Below are 14,816 nucleotides of genomic sequence, written 5' to 3'. Positions count from 1 at the left end.
AATCATCCGTATGTACTTCGCAGCAGTCTCAGGACACATGGTTTCTTACTTGCCAAAAGATTTACTGAAAAATAAAGATAACATTTCAGAACAGGGATTTTCATTTTCCTAGTACTCTTTATCTAACTTAGGTCTGATAACTTTCCAAAGGAAAAAAACCAACACGTTTTTTAAAAAAAATTAAGATACACCCTCTTAATATGATCTTGTTAACAGTGCAGAAAAGATCTCTACACGTTATTTGTTATCTGGCTAAACAGTTTGGGCCAGCACAGTAAATTCTTTATGAGCAAAGAAATTTTCATCATGTTAAAATTGAATATCATTTTTTAGCCCTGACGATTTTGGAGATTCTTTTTTTTTTCCTCCTTTGCTACAGTCTTTCTTTCAAGTTTATTTTTATGACTTTTCACCAGGTTGTTATAAAATCCGGAACAGTTCACTGTGGGCTCTTTGATATTATTTCCCACAGCTGTATATGAAGATCTTTATCTCCTTTATGTATTAATCATAAACAGCCTGGGTTTTTTTCCTGCCACAGAACAATCTTCTGCATTTGTCACTTGTCTGTTCACTTCAAAAAGGAGCTCTTGCCTTGAAAACATAGAGCAGAAGTAAACTTAGGATGTAGAGAAGTCAGACCCCAAGAAAGTGGAACCTTGCTGATACTACGTATAAATAGGCATATTTTAAAATAGAGAAAAAATGATAATGAGAAAGTAGATACATCATTTCCTGGAAAACGTTTGAGATAGGAACAATAAAGTCTTTCACTCTAGGAAAAAGGGCTGTCTACAAATATTTCTGGCAGTGCAGACAGATGCCTTGGTAGCACTGAGGGGCACACCTAAGCAGCACTTACATGCTGTCATTTTCTCTCAACTGGGCATGCTGCAGAGCAGTTTCTAAAGCCTCTCTCAACTTTTAGTCTTCGTTTTTTTTGTTACCCTTATTAGCTGCAGTTACTCAGCCATTATATGCTATGTGAATTTTCTTACTATCTCATGATAAAATGTATTTTAAACAGAAAGAGTTGCTACAAAGAGAATGACATTCAATAGTAAAGGAGTGTTGTTTAGTGATTAATAGTAGAGACCCTGAGCTGGACTCCTTGGGTGTGAATCACGTTTTCTTCACTTACTAAACTTGAGAGAATTACTTAATCTCTCTGCTTCAGTTTCCTCTTCCACAGAATGAAGATTATAACAAATAATGGGATCTACCTCATAGCATTATTGTGAGGATTATATTAGTTAATACATGTAAAGTGAGTAGAACAGTACTACTGCCTGATACACAGTAAGTGCTATGTAATCATTAATCAATATTACCTCGGAGACCATTAGTTTCTCTGTGTTGGAAGGACAGAGCACAGCCTAGCCAAAGAGGACAGCATTCAGTAGAGAAGATTAGCATTGTGTAATAATATTCTAGAGTAACAGAACATGTCTCTGTAGCTTCTGAAACTTTTTACTCATTAAACTAGTTTTTCATACTTCAGTACCCTGGTACCAATTCCCTTTGCACCCCTCCCACTCCAAGAGACACCAAAAAAAAGAAGAAAAAATAAGGCATCAGCTTGATCACTGAGGAGCCCAGGACATCTTATTTATGTGTAGTAATAGCAGGCACTTTATAGCATCATGTGTCAGGCATTAATTGAACTCTTTACATTTACCAATTTATTTAGTACTCACAATAACCTTGTGAGGTAGGTGCTGCTATTAGAATCCCCATTTTACAGATAAGGGCTTAGGTCCAAACTGCCACAGCATAAGTGTGGCACAGCTAGAATTTAAACCCAGTCCAGCTGTTCAAGGTTCACGTGCCCTTAGCTTCTGCACGTGACTATCTCATTCAGGATGAGAACACATCTTCTCTAACATCTTGTCTCCAGAAGTCCCTGAGTCCCTGGAAATATAAGCGGTGTTACTAGTCAGGAGCCACTTTTACCATAAGTAGTTGTATTTAATAATAGGCATAGAAAGTTAACTGAAGACCAGTTTGGTCTTTAGAGAAGGAAAAATTGTTTGTTAAACTTTTACTATGAAATTCTTATTGTAAAGAATTTTTCATTTTCCAGATTAATTTTTTAAATGCAGAATTTTAAGTGTTTATATATTCAAATCACTTTTGTGTGTGTGTGTGATTTCTTCTATTCTTATGCTAAGAAAATATTTCTTCTATATAAGATCAGGTAACTTGTCTTCTGGAATTTTCATAGTTTTTTTTTTTTTTTTTTCTTAGTGTTTAACTCTTTAGTCCATTTGCATTTTATTTTCCTGTACATTATGAGGCAAGGCTATAACTTGATTTTTTTTCCCCCAGAGTAAAACAGATTTTCCAGCACCAGTTACTGAATAATCCCTTCTTTTTTCCAGTGATATAGAATAGTGCATTTTATTACACACTAAGCCATACTGTTCTATTATATGAATGGATGTTGAATTTTACCCAGGGCATATTCTGTATCTATTCAAATGATCTCATGGTTTTTCTTTTTTAATTAATAATGTAATTATACATTACTTCCGGAAGAAATTCTTTCTTTATAAGTCACCCCATCCAGATGTATTTATTTCATTCATTTCCATAGTTATCTCCAATGACTTTTTTTACTTTCTTTAGTTTCTGTATGCTTATTGATAAGATTGTTCCTAGATATCTTGCATTTTTGTTCCTAGTATAAATAGAATGTCACAGATAGTCTTGTAATTTTTTAACCCTTCTGTGTTGGTTTGTTGTGCCAGGTATAAAAGAAAAGAAAAAATCAGTGAAATCTACAAAAGGTGGCTTATCAGTGGAAGATGCTGAAATAGAAAGACAAAAGGTAAAACATGATCATTGCTATATTCCTAGTGGATAATTGATATGTACAATTTAAATGAAGTGGTCTACATGAGTTTCTAGTGTCCCTAATAAATAATTGATTTTAGCAATGAAATTTACAAATAAATTATAAAACACAAAATTAAACATTTTAGCAATGTAGGTTTTTTTTTTAAAGATTAATTTGAGAGAGAGAGAGTGTGTGTGTGTGGAGGGGAGGGGCAGAGGGAGAGAATCTCAAGCAGACTCTGAGCCTGATGTGGGGCTCAATCTCACAACCTGAGATCATGACCTGTACTGAAATTGAGTTGAATGCATAACCAGCTGAGCCACTCAGGTGCTCCTAGCAATGTAGTTTTTACCAACCATTTTTCCAGCCAATACAAAGTGGAAATTTTATCTCAAACCTAAGTCATGTCCCTTTTTGATTTAGAGGAAAATAATGTCACTATTAAAAATTCTTACTATAGCTAAGACAAAAAAATGCAACTATTAAAACCTTGAAATAATATTGCCATAAGTTTAATTCTTTTGACTTTTTAAATTTAAATTCAATTAATTAACGTATAGTGTATTACTAGTTTCAGAGGTAAAGTTTAGTGATTCATCATTTGCATATAACACTCAGTGCTCCTTACATCACATGCCCTTTTTAATGCCTGTCACCCAGTTACCTCCCACCCACCTTCCCTCCAGCAACCCTGTTTGGTTTTTGTAGTTAAGAGTCTCTTATGGTTTGTCTCCCTCTCTGATTTCATCTTATTTTATTTTTTCCTCCTTCCCCTATGATCCTCTGTTTTGTTTCTTAAATTCCACATGTGACTGAAACCTTATGGTAATTGTCTTTCTCTGATTGACTTATTTCATTTAGCATAATACCCTCTAATTCCATCCACTTTGTTGCAAATGGTAAGGTTTCTTTTGTTATTGTTGTTGGCTGAGTAGTATTCCATGTGTATATATCCACCACATCTTCTTTATCCATTTATCTGTCAGTGGACATCTGGGCTGTTTCCATATTTTGGCTATTGTGGATATGGCTGCTATAAACATTGGGGTGCAGGTGCCCTTTCCAGTCACTTTGTTTATGTACTTTGGCTAAATACCTAATAGTACAATTGCTGGGTCATAGGATAGCTCTATTTTTAACTTTTGGGGGAACCTCCATACTGTTTTCCAGAGTGGCTATACAAGCTTGCATTCCCACCAGCAGTGTAAGAGGGTTCCCCTTTCTCCACAGCCTCTCTAACAGATGTTGTTTCCTGACTTGTTAATTTTAGCCATTCTGACTAGTATGAGGTGATACCTCGTTGTGGTTTTGATTTGTGTTTCCCTGATGTCAAGTAATGTTGAGCTTGGGTCTTCATCAAGATAAAAAGCTTTTGCACAGCAAAGGAAACAGTCGACAAAACCAAAAGACAACCTTCTGAATGGTAGAAGATACTTACAAATGTCTTATCAGATAAAAGGCTAGTATCCGAAATCTTTGAAGAACTTAGCAAACTCAACACCCAGAAAACAAATATCCAGTCAAAAAATGGGCAGAAGATACAAACAGACATTTCTCCAAAGAAGACATACAAATATGGCCAACAGACACATGAAAATACTGCCTTAAGTTTTAATTCCGTCTGAATCTCTCCTATAATTCAGACTTTGTTTTTGTGTTGTCAGGTGCTAATTTCTCTCATTACTGCAAACAACATAAATGTAATGTATAAAATTGAAGTCTTCCTTAGAAACGCAGTGACCTTTATGCTTTGCAAACTCTACAAAGATCCATGGCACAGGTTAATAGTATTTTTGCTGAGGCAGGAATTAGAGTCAACAATGACCCTATGACTGATGTTCCTATCACTGTCTGGGAGTGAGCCTAACTGGTCACCTAAACTCTGCATGATAATGCATCTTTTCTGTCCTCCATTTATTGCACACAGTAATGTTTATAGAGTAAAGCAGTGCAAAGAAAATCCCTCTTTTGTGGAAAATGGCTCTAAAAAGAAAGCCAACTGCAGGTGCCAGTGGTGTAAGTGAAAGAAAATTAAAGCAGTCTAGAGTTGCATGGGTGGCTCAGTTGGTTAAGCATCTGCCTGCAACTCAGGTCATAATCCCAAGATCCTGGGATCAAATTCCGCATTGGGCTCCCTGCTGGGGGGGGCAGGGGGGCGGATGGGCGGGGAGCCTGCTGCTCCCACTGCATGTGCATGCTCTCTTTCTCTCTCTCTGAAAAATAAATAAATCTTTTAAAAAAAGTAATCTAAAGTGGTAGTATAGAAAGATTCATATAGAAAGTATAGAAAGTTTGGCAGTATACTCTGTATTTTCTCAAGTACACGTGGTTTATTTGGTTCCTAAAGTTTCATGTTTAATCCCATGGTTGGAAGAAAATTCCACTGTTTACTGGAAACAGACATATCTCAGAAGCAAATATTAAGATCCTGCATTCATAGAAATGTATCAGTTTTGAAAAGTAAAGGCAAAAAAAAGCAAAAGAAAAAAGAAATTCCTTGCTGTTAAAACACGTTTGGAAAATGTAGCCTGTTTCACAAAATACTGCATGTTTGCTGATTTAGTGTCATTGCATGAAAAGACCAAAGTGAAAATGAGAAATTTTTATTTGGGGGTCTGATTGAGCCACCCAAGCACCTCTGTGGTCTAGTTTTTAAATACAAACTTTCACACCTCTCCTACTCTTGGTGATGTTGTTTCTAAAAATTTTATCTTACTGCTCTACAAAGATCTTGGAGTTTCTTTTTGAGTTTTGGTAATTCAAAATCGGTTATGGATGGCAGATGTTATCCCAGAGCATTAGTGACCGGGATCTCCTTTCCTAGAGGGCATATCTGTGCCCCATACTTCTGCCTGGGGAAAAAAAAAAAAAACCACTGTTGTATATTTGATCTTTTCTTTTTCTCTCCACAGGCTGAAATGGCTTTGCTCATGATGGATGAGGAGGAAGAGAGTAAGAAACACTTCAATTACAATAAGATTGTAGAGCACCAGAATCTGAGCAAGAAGAAGAAAAAACAGCTTATGAAGAAGAATGAATTATTAGAGGATGACTTTGAGGTAACCAGGGACACCTCTTAAAGCTGGTGTTGAATTTAAAGTCAGCTTTGGAGAGGAGTATTTAGCACAAAGTTAGCCTGAAATGTCTTAGGAAGGGCCCATAGGGGAGCCAAAGCTGCTAAATTTTAGTCCAGAAGAGCTGCTTTATCCCAGGGAGGATCAAATTACTGTTTAGTTGAACACGAGGTGAAGTATTGGCTTGTCTTGTGATTGCGCCAAAGTTAGGGCTTTGCTTCCCCCCCCCCCCCAATACTTAGCTTTTAATGTTAGAATCACGTGCAGTGTGTCGCTCATGATAGGAAAGATGTGCATACTCAAGCTTGACTGAGAAAGAGCAGGTTCATGTCACACCATGTCACACACTCACTGTGGACAGTGACCACTGCAGTAGGCCATGCTGTTTTTGTTGCTCCATCTCTTTGTTTCCATCACTCCCTCTCTTCCCTCTTTTTCCTGGTCATTCACTCCTATGTATGAGTTTGAGCCTGTACAAAAAATCTACAAATAGCTGTCAGCAACTAGTTAATGACTTCCAAGACAGGCCTTAAAACTGCATTGAAGATCTGTGGGAAAACAATTTTTAATGAATCAATACAAAACACTCATATTTATATTTTATATAATCGACAGCTCACTTTCAAAATTGGCCCCATTTCTGGGCCTTTTGATTTACTAATTTAATTATTTGTTTTTCTTTTGGATTTGCAGGTAAATGTTAAGGATGCACGGTTTCAGGCGATGTATACCTCGCACTTGTTCAATTTGGATCCTTCAGATCCTAATTTCAAGAAAACAAAAGCTATGGAAAAAATCCTTGAGGAGAAAGCCCGGCAGAGAGAACAAAAAGAACAAGAACTTACTCAGACAATAAAGAAAAAAGAGAGTGAAATTCAAAAGGAATCACAGAAGAAATCCATTGATCCTGCCTTGTCAATGTTGATTAAATCTGTAAAAAATAAAACAGAGCAGTTTCAAGCAAGAAAAAAACAAAAAATCAAATAGCTATATGTTGTTTCTTTTTGGATTGAGAATGTATTCTTGTAAAGTATAGTGAAGTGATAGAGGGATTATTTATTGGGAACAAAGCTATCTTTCAAGAATATGAATAAAATCTTATTCTGACCATTGTAAAATTTCACCTTTATAATAGTTTGACCTAATTATGGATGATATACAAATTTGCTCTGTATATTTCTACAAGTTAATAATAATTTAACTTAATTAAAATACAGAATTTGGGGCGCCTGGGTGGCTCAGTGGTTAAGCCGCTGCCTTCGGCTCGGGTCGTGATCCCAGGGTCCTGGGATCGAGCCCCGCATCGGGCTCTCTGCTCAGCAGGGAGCCTGCTTCCTCCTCTCTCTCTCTGCCTGCCTCTCTGCCTACTTGCGATTTCTGTCTGTCAAATAAATAATAAATAAAATCTTTAAAAAAAAAAAAAATACAGAATTTATAAAATTTTTGTATTTTATGAAATTCAGCCTTTCTAGTAGAAACTTACTCTTAGCCTGATTTTTTAAAAGATTGTTTACAATTCTGTGTAAAGAACAGTGCCCAGTTTTTAAGTCTGAATAAGTTACAATTTGGAAAAATATATATGCTATACATTAATTTCTCTGGAAACAGGAGGCAGATTTAGGTATCTGTGTAAATAGTTTATTTTTCTAGCCAAATTGGATAGAAGCCTGTAGCTTTCTTTATTGTTTGTTTGTGTTTATTATAGTTTATGAAAATAATTTGTAAATAAAAGTGTAAAATACTTTTATTAATTTGTGTAGGACTGATTTATTTCATTTTATGCACCTTAAATAAACTACTCTCTGAAAAAATACCTGAAAACTTGACAAAGAGGACAATTCTATGAAGAGGCAGTTCCAGGTTTGCATTGCTCATAATTGTATTTGAAATGTTCGTGAGCCTCTGCAATGATTTTTCTATTTGTAGTAACAGAAAATTCTTCTGTCTGCCCTTCAGATTTTTGGAATGCTTAGAAGGGTGGATATGCTGCTATAGAGTTTAAGGAATTTTAATTCCTTTTAAAATTAAAGCACATCTTTAAGGCCTTAATACACCTGGATCTCATCTGGTCTAGGTTTTATAAACTACTAACCATTTAGAGAGGAGAATTAGGTGTGCTATATAAACAAATGAAAATAAAAACCAAAATGGTCACTTGGAACAAATGATAAATATGGTAGATTCTGAAAGGCAATAGGAGATTAGCCAGGTTTGTGGTTAATAGTAAACTTGACATTTGGTATAAAAATTTAAGCCTACTAATGTAATATGTGTTTTCAAGAATAAAAGGATGTAAAACTCAAAGGGATATGAAGATAATAAGGGTGTATTAACAGTCTCTGAAAGCAGAAAAACAACATTTAAATTGCCCAATTTAACAGAAAAATGCAGGAAATTGTGGTTTTGTTTTGTTTTGTTTTTTTCATAAAGCACTGGCATTGTTTCAGCCAGTGTTCTTATTGATCTATCCGTGAAATTCCCAGTATTTATCTGCTCAACATTGAGAAGACCATGAATCTTAATATGTTTACAAGTACAATATATAAAGTTTTACAATTATTTGTATTTCATTTATGCAGGGAAAAATACTTTTTTCCTTTAAACTGTTTATAACATAGGAATTACTCAAGAGTTTGATTTTAAGATTCCTGTGAAACTTAGCCCTTTGGGTTTTGATTGGTTTTGTTTGGGGTTTTTTTTGTTTTTTGAGTTCTATGTTTTTAAGTCACTGGTTTTAATTATAAATCTCATTTTGTTAGTCAAGATATAATTGCTTATAACAAATAAATTGACCTTGTTAAGTAATGCATAGCCCGGGCTTCTTTTCTCAAAGAGTTGATATTTTTTAGGTAGGAAAAAACAAAAAAATCATTATCAGGTGCAGCATTAATTAAAGATTCCACATGAAGAATGTGAAGATCTCAATAAATAATTGCTGATAGTAAAACTCAGGATAAAAAATGGCCACTGTCAAAATTCAGCAAGCAATGTGAGGATAGTTTGGGTGACCCATAAGTTCCCATTTATTTGATTTTTTCTTGTTGGTATCCTTGATACCGAAACCAAAGACAGTACAAATAAAACTAGAGACTGACATTGTTAGTATATAGAAATGTGCTTCCTTCTGGAGTCTCTCATTAATTTAGGTGTAAAAATCTTCAAAATAGGGGCGCCTGGGTGGCTCAGTGGGTTAAAGCCTCTGCCTTAGGCTTGGGTTCTGGTCCCATGGTCTTGGGAGAGAGCCCCATATCGGGCTCTCTGCTCAGCAGGGAGCCTGCTTCCTTTCTTTCTGCCTGCCTCTGCCTACTTGTGATCTCTGTCAAATAAATAAATAAAATCTTGGGAAAAAAAAAAACTTGAAAAAAATCTTCAAAATAGGCAAATTGAAGCCAACATTATAAAAAGAAATATACATAACCAAAGGGATTTAATTTCAAGTATACAAACCTGTTCATTGAAAATCAACATAATCCACTATATTCAGAGACTAAAGAAGAAAAATTATATGATCGTATCAATTGATGAGATAAAATATCTGACAAAATCTAACATCGATTCATGATCAGTAATAGATCTGGAATAGAGAGAAACTAACTTGATAAAGAGCATTTACCAAAAACCCTAAAATTAACATAATAGCGAAAGGCTGAATGCTTTCTTTCCTCCTGAGATTGAGAACTAAGCAAGGCTGTTTTGTTTTAACCCTGTCATTTAGAAGTTTTCTGTATTCTGATGCTTTGACCAGTGGAGTCTTGCTGACCCTAGGGGAGCTGCCCTCACAGGACTAGCCAATTCTTGGAGATAGTAAATAACTTGGAGGCAAGCAAGGAAGACAAATACATGAAGAAACTAGAAAATTCAACACAGTAAAGATGTCAATTTTTCTCCAAATTGATGTGTAGATTAATGTAATTTCTTTTCCCTTTTCCTGAAGTACAGTTGACACATAACATTAGTTTCAGGTGTGCAACATAGCGATTTGACAAGTTTATATGTCATGCTGTGCTCACCACAAGCGCAGCTACCATCTGTCACCATGCAACACTATTAGATACATTGACTGTATTCCCTATGCTGTGCCTTTTAATCCTGCAATTTTTTCATTCCATAACTGGAACCCTGTGTTTACCACGCCCCTTCATCCATTTTGCCTACCCACTGCCCCTACGTCCCCTCTAGTATCCATCAGTTTGTTCTCTCAGTATTTATGGATCTGTTTCTGCATTTTGCTTGTATTTTTATTAATTTGTTTTGTTTTTTAGATTCCACATACAAGTGAAATCATATGTATTTGTCTTTTTCTGTCTGACTTATCTTAGCATAATACCCTCTAGGTCTATCAATGTTGTTGCAAATGGCAAGATCTCATCCTTTCTATGACTGAGTAACATTCCTCTGTGTGTGTGTGTGTGTGTGTGTGTGTGTGTGTGTGTGTGTGCATCTTTATGCATTCTATCAGTGGTCTCTTGGGTTGCTTCCACATCTTGGCTATTATAAATAATCTTGCAGTAAACATAAGGATGCATATTTCTTTCAAATCAGTGTTTTATGGAATTACTGGATCACATGGTATTTCTATTTTTAATTTTTTTAGGAACCTCCATACTGTTCTTCACAGTGGCTGAACCAATTTACATTCCCACCAACAGTGCGTGATTCTTTTCATACACATCTTCCCCATTTGTTATCTCTTGTCTTTTTAAAAGGTTTTAATTATTTATTTGACAGAGATAGCACAAGCAGAGGGAGCAGCTGAGGGAGAGGGAGAAGCCGGCTGCCTGCTGAGCAGGGAGCCCAATGCAGGGCTCAATTGTAGGATCTTGAGATCATGTCCTGTGCCAAAGGCAGATGCTTAACTGACTACGCCACCCAGGCACCCCCAATTTCTTGTCTTTTTGACTATAGGCATTCTGACAGGTGTAAGGTAGTATCTCATTGTGGTTTGACTTGCATTTCCCTGATGATGAGTGATGTTGAGCATCTTTTCATGTGTTTGCCGTTTGTGTATCTTTAGAAAAATGTTAGGTCCTCTGCCCATTTTTTTTCCTTTTTCCGGTTTTTATTTAAATTCCAGTTAGTTAATATACAGTGTAACATTAGTTCAAGTGTAGAATTTAGTGATTCATCACTTACATACAACACCTACTGCTCATCACAAATGCCATCCTTCAAACACATCACCCATTTTACCCATTCCCCCCTCTCCTCCAGCAACCCTCAATTTGTTCTCTATAATTATGAATCAGTCTTATGGTTTGCCTCTCTTTTTTACTTCCCCTGTGGTTCACTTGTTTTGTTTCCTAAATTCCACATATGAGTGAAATCATATGGTATTTGTCTTTCTCTGAATGACTGACTTTGCTTAGCTTAACACTCTATAGATCCATCCATGCCATTGCAAATGGCAAGATTTCATTTTATTTTATGGCTAAGTAATAGTCCATTTTGTGTGTGTGTGTGTGTGTGTGTGTGTGTGTGTGTGTGTGTGTGTATACCACATCTTTTTTATCCATTCATCAGTCAATGGGCATTTGGGCTCTTTCCATAATTTGGCTTGTTGATAATGCTGCTATAAACATGGAGGTACATGTATCCCTTCAAATCAGTATTTTTGTATCCTTTGGGTAAATACCTAGCAGTGCAATTGCTGGGTCATAGGGTAGCTCTATTTTTAACTTTTTGAGGAACCTCAATGCAACCGGTTTGCATTCCCACCAACTGTGTAGGAGGATTCCCATTTCTCCACATCCTCACCAACATGTGTTTTTTTCCCTATGTTGTTAATTTTAGACATTCTGATAGGTGTGAGGTGGTATCTCATTGTGGTTTTGGTTTGTATTTCCCTGAGTGGAGATCTTTCAGGAGATCTTTCTGATGTGGAGCATCTTTCAGGTTTTTGTTAGCCATCTGTATGTCTTCTTTGGAAAAATGTCTATCCGTGTCTTCTGCCCATTTCTTAATTGGATTTTTTGTTTTTTGGATGTTGAGAGTGGTAAGTTCTTCATAGATTTTAGATACTAGCCCTTTATCTTATATGTCATTTGCAAATTTCCTCTCGCATTCCATAGGTTGTCTCTTAGTTTTGATTGTTTCTTTCACTGTGTAGAAGCTTTTTATCTTCTTGAGGTCCCAATAGTTCATTTTTGCTTTTGTTTTGCTTGCCTCCAGAGATATGTCTAATAATGTTGCTATGACCAAGGTCAAACAGATTGCTGCCCATGTTCTCCTCTAGGATTTTGTTGGTTTCCTGTCTCACATTTAAGTCTTCCATCAATTTTGAATTTATATTGGTATAAGCTATAAGTTAGTGGTCCAGTTTCATTCTTCTGCATGATGCTGTCCAGTTTTCTTAACACTGTTTGTTGAAGAGACTGTCTTTTTTCCATTGGATATTCTTTCCTGCTTTATCAAAGATTATTTGACATTTAACGGTGGGTCCATTTCTGAGTTTCGTTTTCTGTTCCATTGATCTATGTGTTTGTTTTTGTACTTGTATTATATTGTCTTGATCACTACAGCTTTGTAATATAACTTTAAGTCCAAAATTGTGATGCCTTCAGCTTTGCTTTGCTTTTTCAACATGACTTTGGCTATTCAGGGTCTTTTGCAGTTCCATACAAGTTTTAGGATTGTTTGTTCTAGCTCTATGAAAAGTGCTGGAGTATTTTGATAGAGATTGCATTAAATGTGTAGATTGCTTTGGGTAGTATAGACATTTTAACAATATTTCTTCTTCCAATCCATAAGCATGGAGGGTTCTTCCATTTCTTTGTGTCTCCCTCTATTTCTTTCCTGAGTATTGTGTTTGTCTTCTAGGGGATGAGCCCACTGTGCTAGGTCTCAGGCTTATTTGCCCAAGAAAAGCAGCACCTGCAGAGCACAGGGCGTGGGATTTTGTGTAAACAGTTTAGGCCAGTGCTGGTACTGTGCTGTTTACCGAAGTTAGTTTATGCTAAGGGGCAGGGCAGGGAAATGGTACCAACCTGATCCTTTGTCCCTGGAGAAGGGACTCCATGCCTGCTGCTCTCACGGAAGCACTCTCAGGGGAGCAAACATTTTCCCCTCCTGGATCACAGGCTTTTTTCAGATTGCTGATTTTACACTGTCTGTTTCTAGGTCGCTTGCCCACCTGCGGGAACACAGAGGACCCTAGCCTCTACCCCAGCCAGGCTGCTGGCTTTCAGGATTCCAAACTGCAGGGACCTGGTGTGTCAGGGACTTGCACTGGTCCCCCCGGGAAAGGGTGTCACTGTGTCAGGACCTATTCGGGTTTGACCCAGAAGGGCCCTCACGGCAGAGCACAGGGGCATGGGGTTTGAAGCAAGCAGGTTAAACAGCCAGTGTCCCTGTTCGCTGCCCTCAGCAGGTGTCTCTGCACCTGTGCTGAGGGGTATGGGAGGGAAATGCCCCCAGGGTCTTTGTCCTCAGAGAGGGAATGCCACCTCTCACAGATGCGCTCCAGAAAGAACAAACACTCCCTCCCTGTGCCACTGAGGCGATCTTCAGATGGCAGTCTGCCTTCCTCTACTCCAGGAGTAAAGCAGCACTGTCAGGTCTCTAGCACATCCAAGCCTGGTGACCTCTGAACCTCCAGTCTGTGACCTCCGCTGGTTGCAAAAACTCATGGTATTCAGCTCATCTCATTTTCTCAGCCAGTGACTTGGGGGAAATGTTCTTGTGTTTGTCCCCGTGCATGCCATTCTCTTGTCTTTCTCCGCGACCAAGGTTTCCTCCCCACAGCATCTGCCATCCATTTCTTCCCCAAACCACGTCTCCAAACTTCCTACTTTCCTTGAAGTGTCCTCTTCTCTCCCTCTACTTGTACAGCTTGTTCTATCAGTCCTTAGGTCAACTTCTTAAGTATCTGAAATTATTTGATAGTTACCTAGCTGTGTTTGAGGGCTGAGGCAATATTGGGGTCCTATGCCACCATCTTAACTCCCCCTCCCTCTGTCTATTTTTAATCCAATTATTGGAGGTTTTTTGGTGCCGAGTTGCATAAAATTCTTTATATATTTTGATATTAGTCAGATACATCTGACATACAGATACATTATGAATATCATCGCTCATTCAGTAGGTTGCCTTTTTGTTTTGTTGATGATTTCTTTCACTGTGCAACATAATACAATTATATGACATATATTATATTTGTAATTATATTATATAACTATATTATATTATATTTCTAACAAAATCCCAGAAATGTTATAAAATGTTATAAATATATATGTTACAAAATATATCATATATATTTATAAATAAATATATATTATAAAATATATATTTATATATAATATTATATTATATGTACAGATGTACATATAATACATATAATATACAAATATACAAATATACAAAAATACATATACATATAATATACAAATATACATATATAATATACAAATAAATATAATATATTATATGTACATCGTACATATAATACATCTGTACATATAATATACAAATATATATTATATATTATATATTATATATAAATATATATTTTTATAACATATATATTTATAACATTTTATAACATTTCTGGGATTTTGTTAGAAATATAATATATGTTATATATTATATTATAATAAAATATATTATATATAAATATATATTTTTATAACATTTTATAACATTTCTGTGATTTTGTTAGAAATTGTATATAATATATGTCATATATTATAATATAATATATTATATATAGAGAGAGAACACAGAAATAGATCATATATTATATATATTATATATAGAGAGAGAGAACACAGAGATCAACACAGATATCCCCAGCTTTTTTTTGGCATAGGTATAAAAGCAATTCAGTGGAGGAAATATAACCGGGAAAAAAAAATTGATATATCAGCAAAAAAACAAAACAAAATCTTTACTCTGTGAAAAATGTT

At 36.0% G+C, this 14,816-nt stretch overlaps 1 protein-coding gene across 2 annotated transcripts in view; it reads left to right on the top strand.

Annotated features, from left to right (window-relative positions):
* The window catches only part of ESF1 (ESF1 nucleolar pre-rRNA processing protein homolog), a 60,313-nt gene extending 53,190 nt beyond the window's left edge, over positions 1-7,123 (top strand). For both annotated transcript variants that reach the window (XM_032351432.1, XM_032351433.1), the window contains exons 12-14: positions 2,751-2,830; positions 5,752-5,898; positions 6,607-7,123. In XM_032351432.1, the coding sequence (XP_032207323.1) occupies positions 2,751-2,830; positions 5,752-5,898; positions 6,607-6,900 (521 nt within the window). In that variant the 3' untranslated portion in view covers positions 6,901-7,123. The remainder of the gene's footprint in view (positions 1-2,750; positions 2,831-5,751; positions 5,899-6,606) is intronic.
* Positions 7,124-14,816: the final 7,693 nt, after the last annotated feature.

This window comes from Mustela erminea, chromosome 7 (assembly GCF_009829155.1).
Source record: "Mustela erminea isolate mMusErm1 chromosome 7, mMusErm1.Pri, whole genome shotgun sequence".
NCBI classification, from domain to species: Eukaryota; Metazoa; Chordata; class Mammalia; order Carnivora; family Mustelidae; genus Mustela; species Mustela erminea.
The sequence above is the reverse complement of the archived record's forward strand: the minus strand, read 5'-3'. Positions and strand labels throughout refer to the sequence as shown.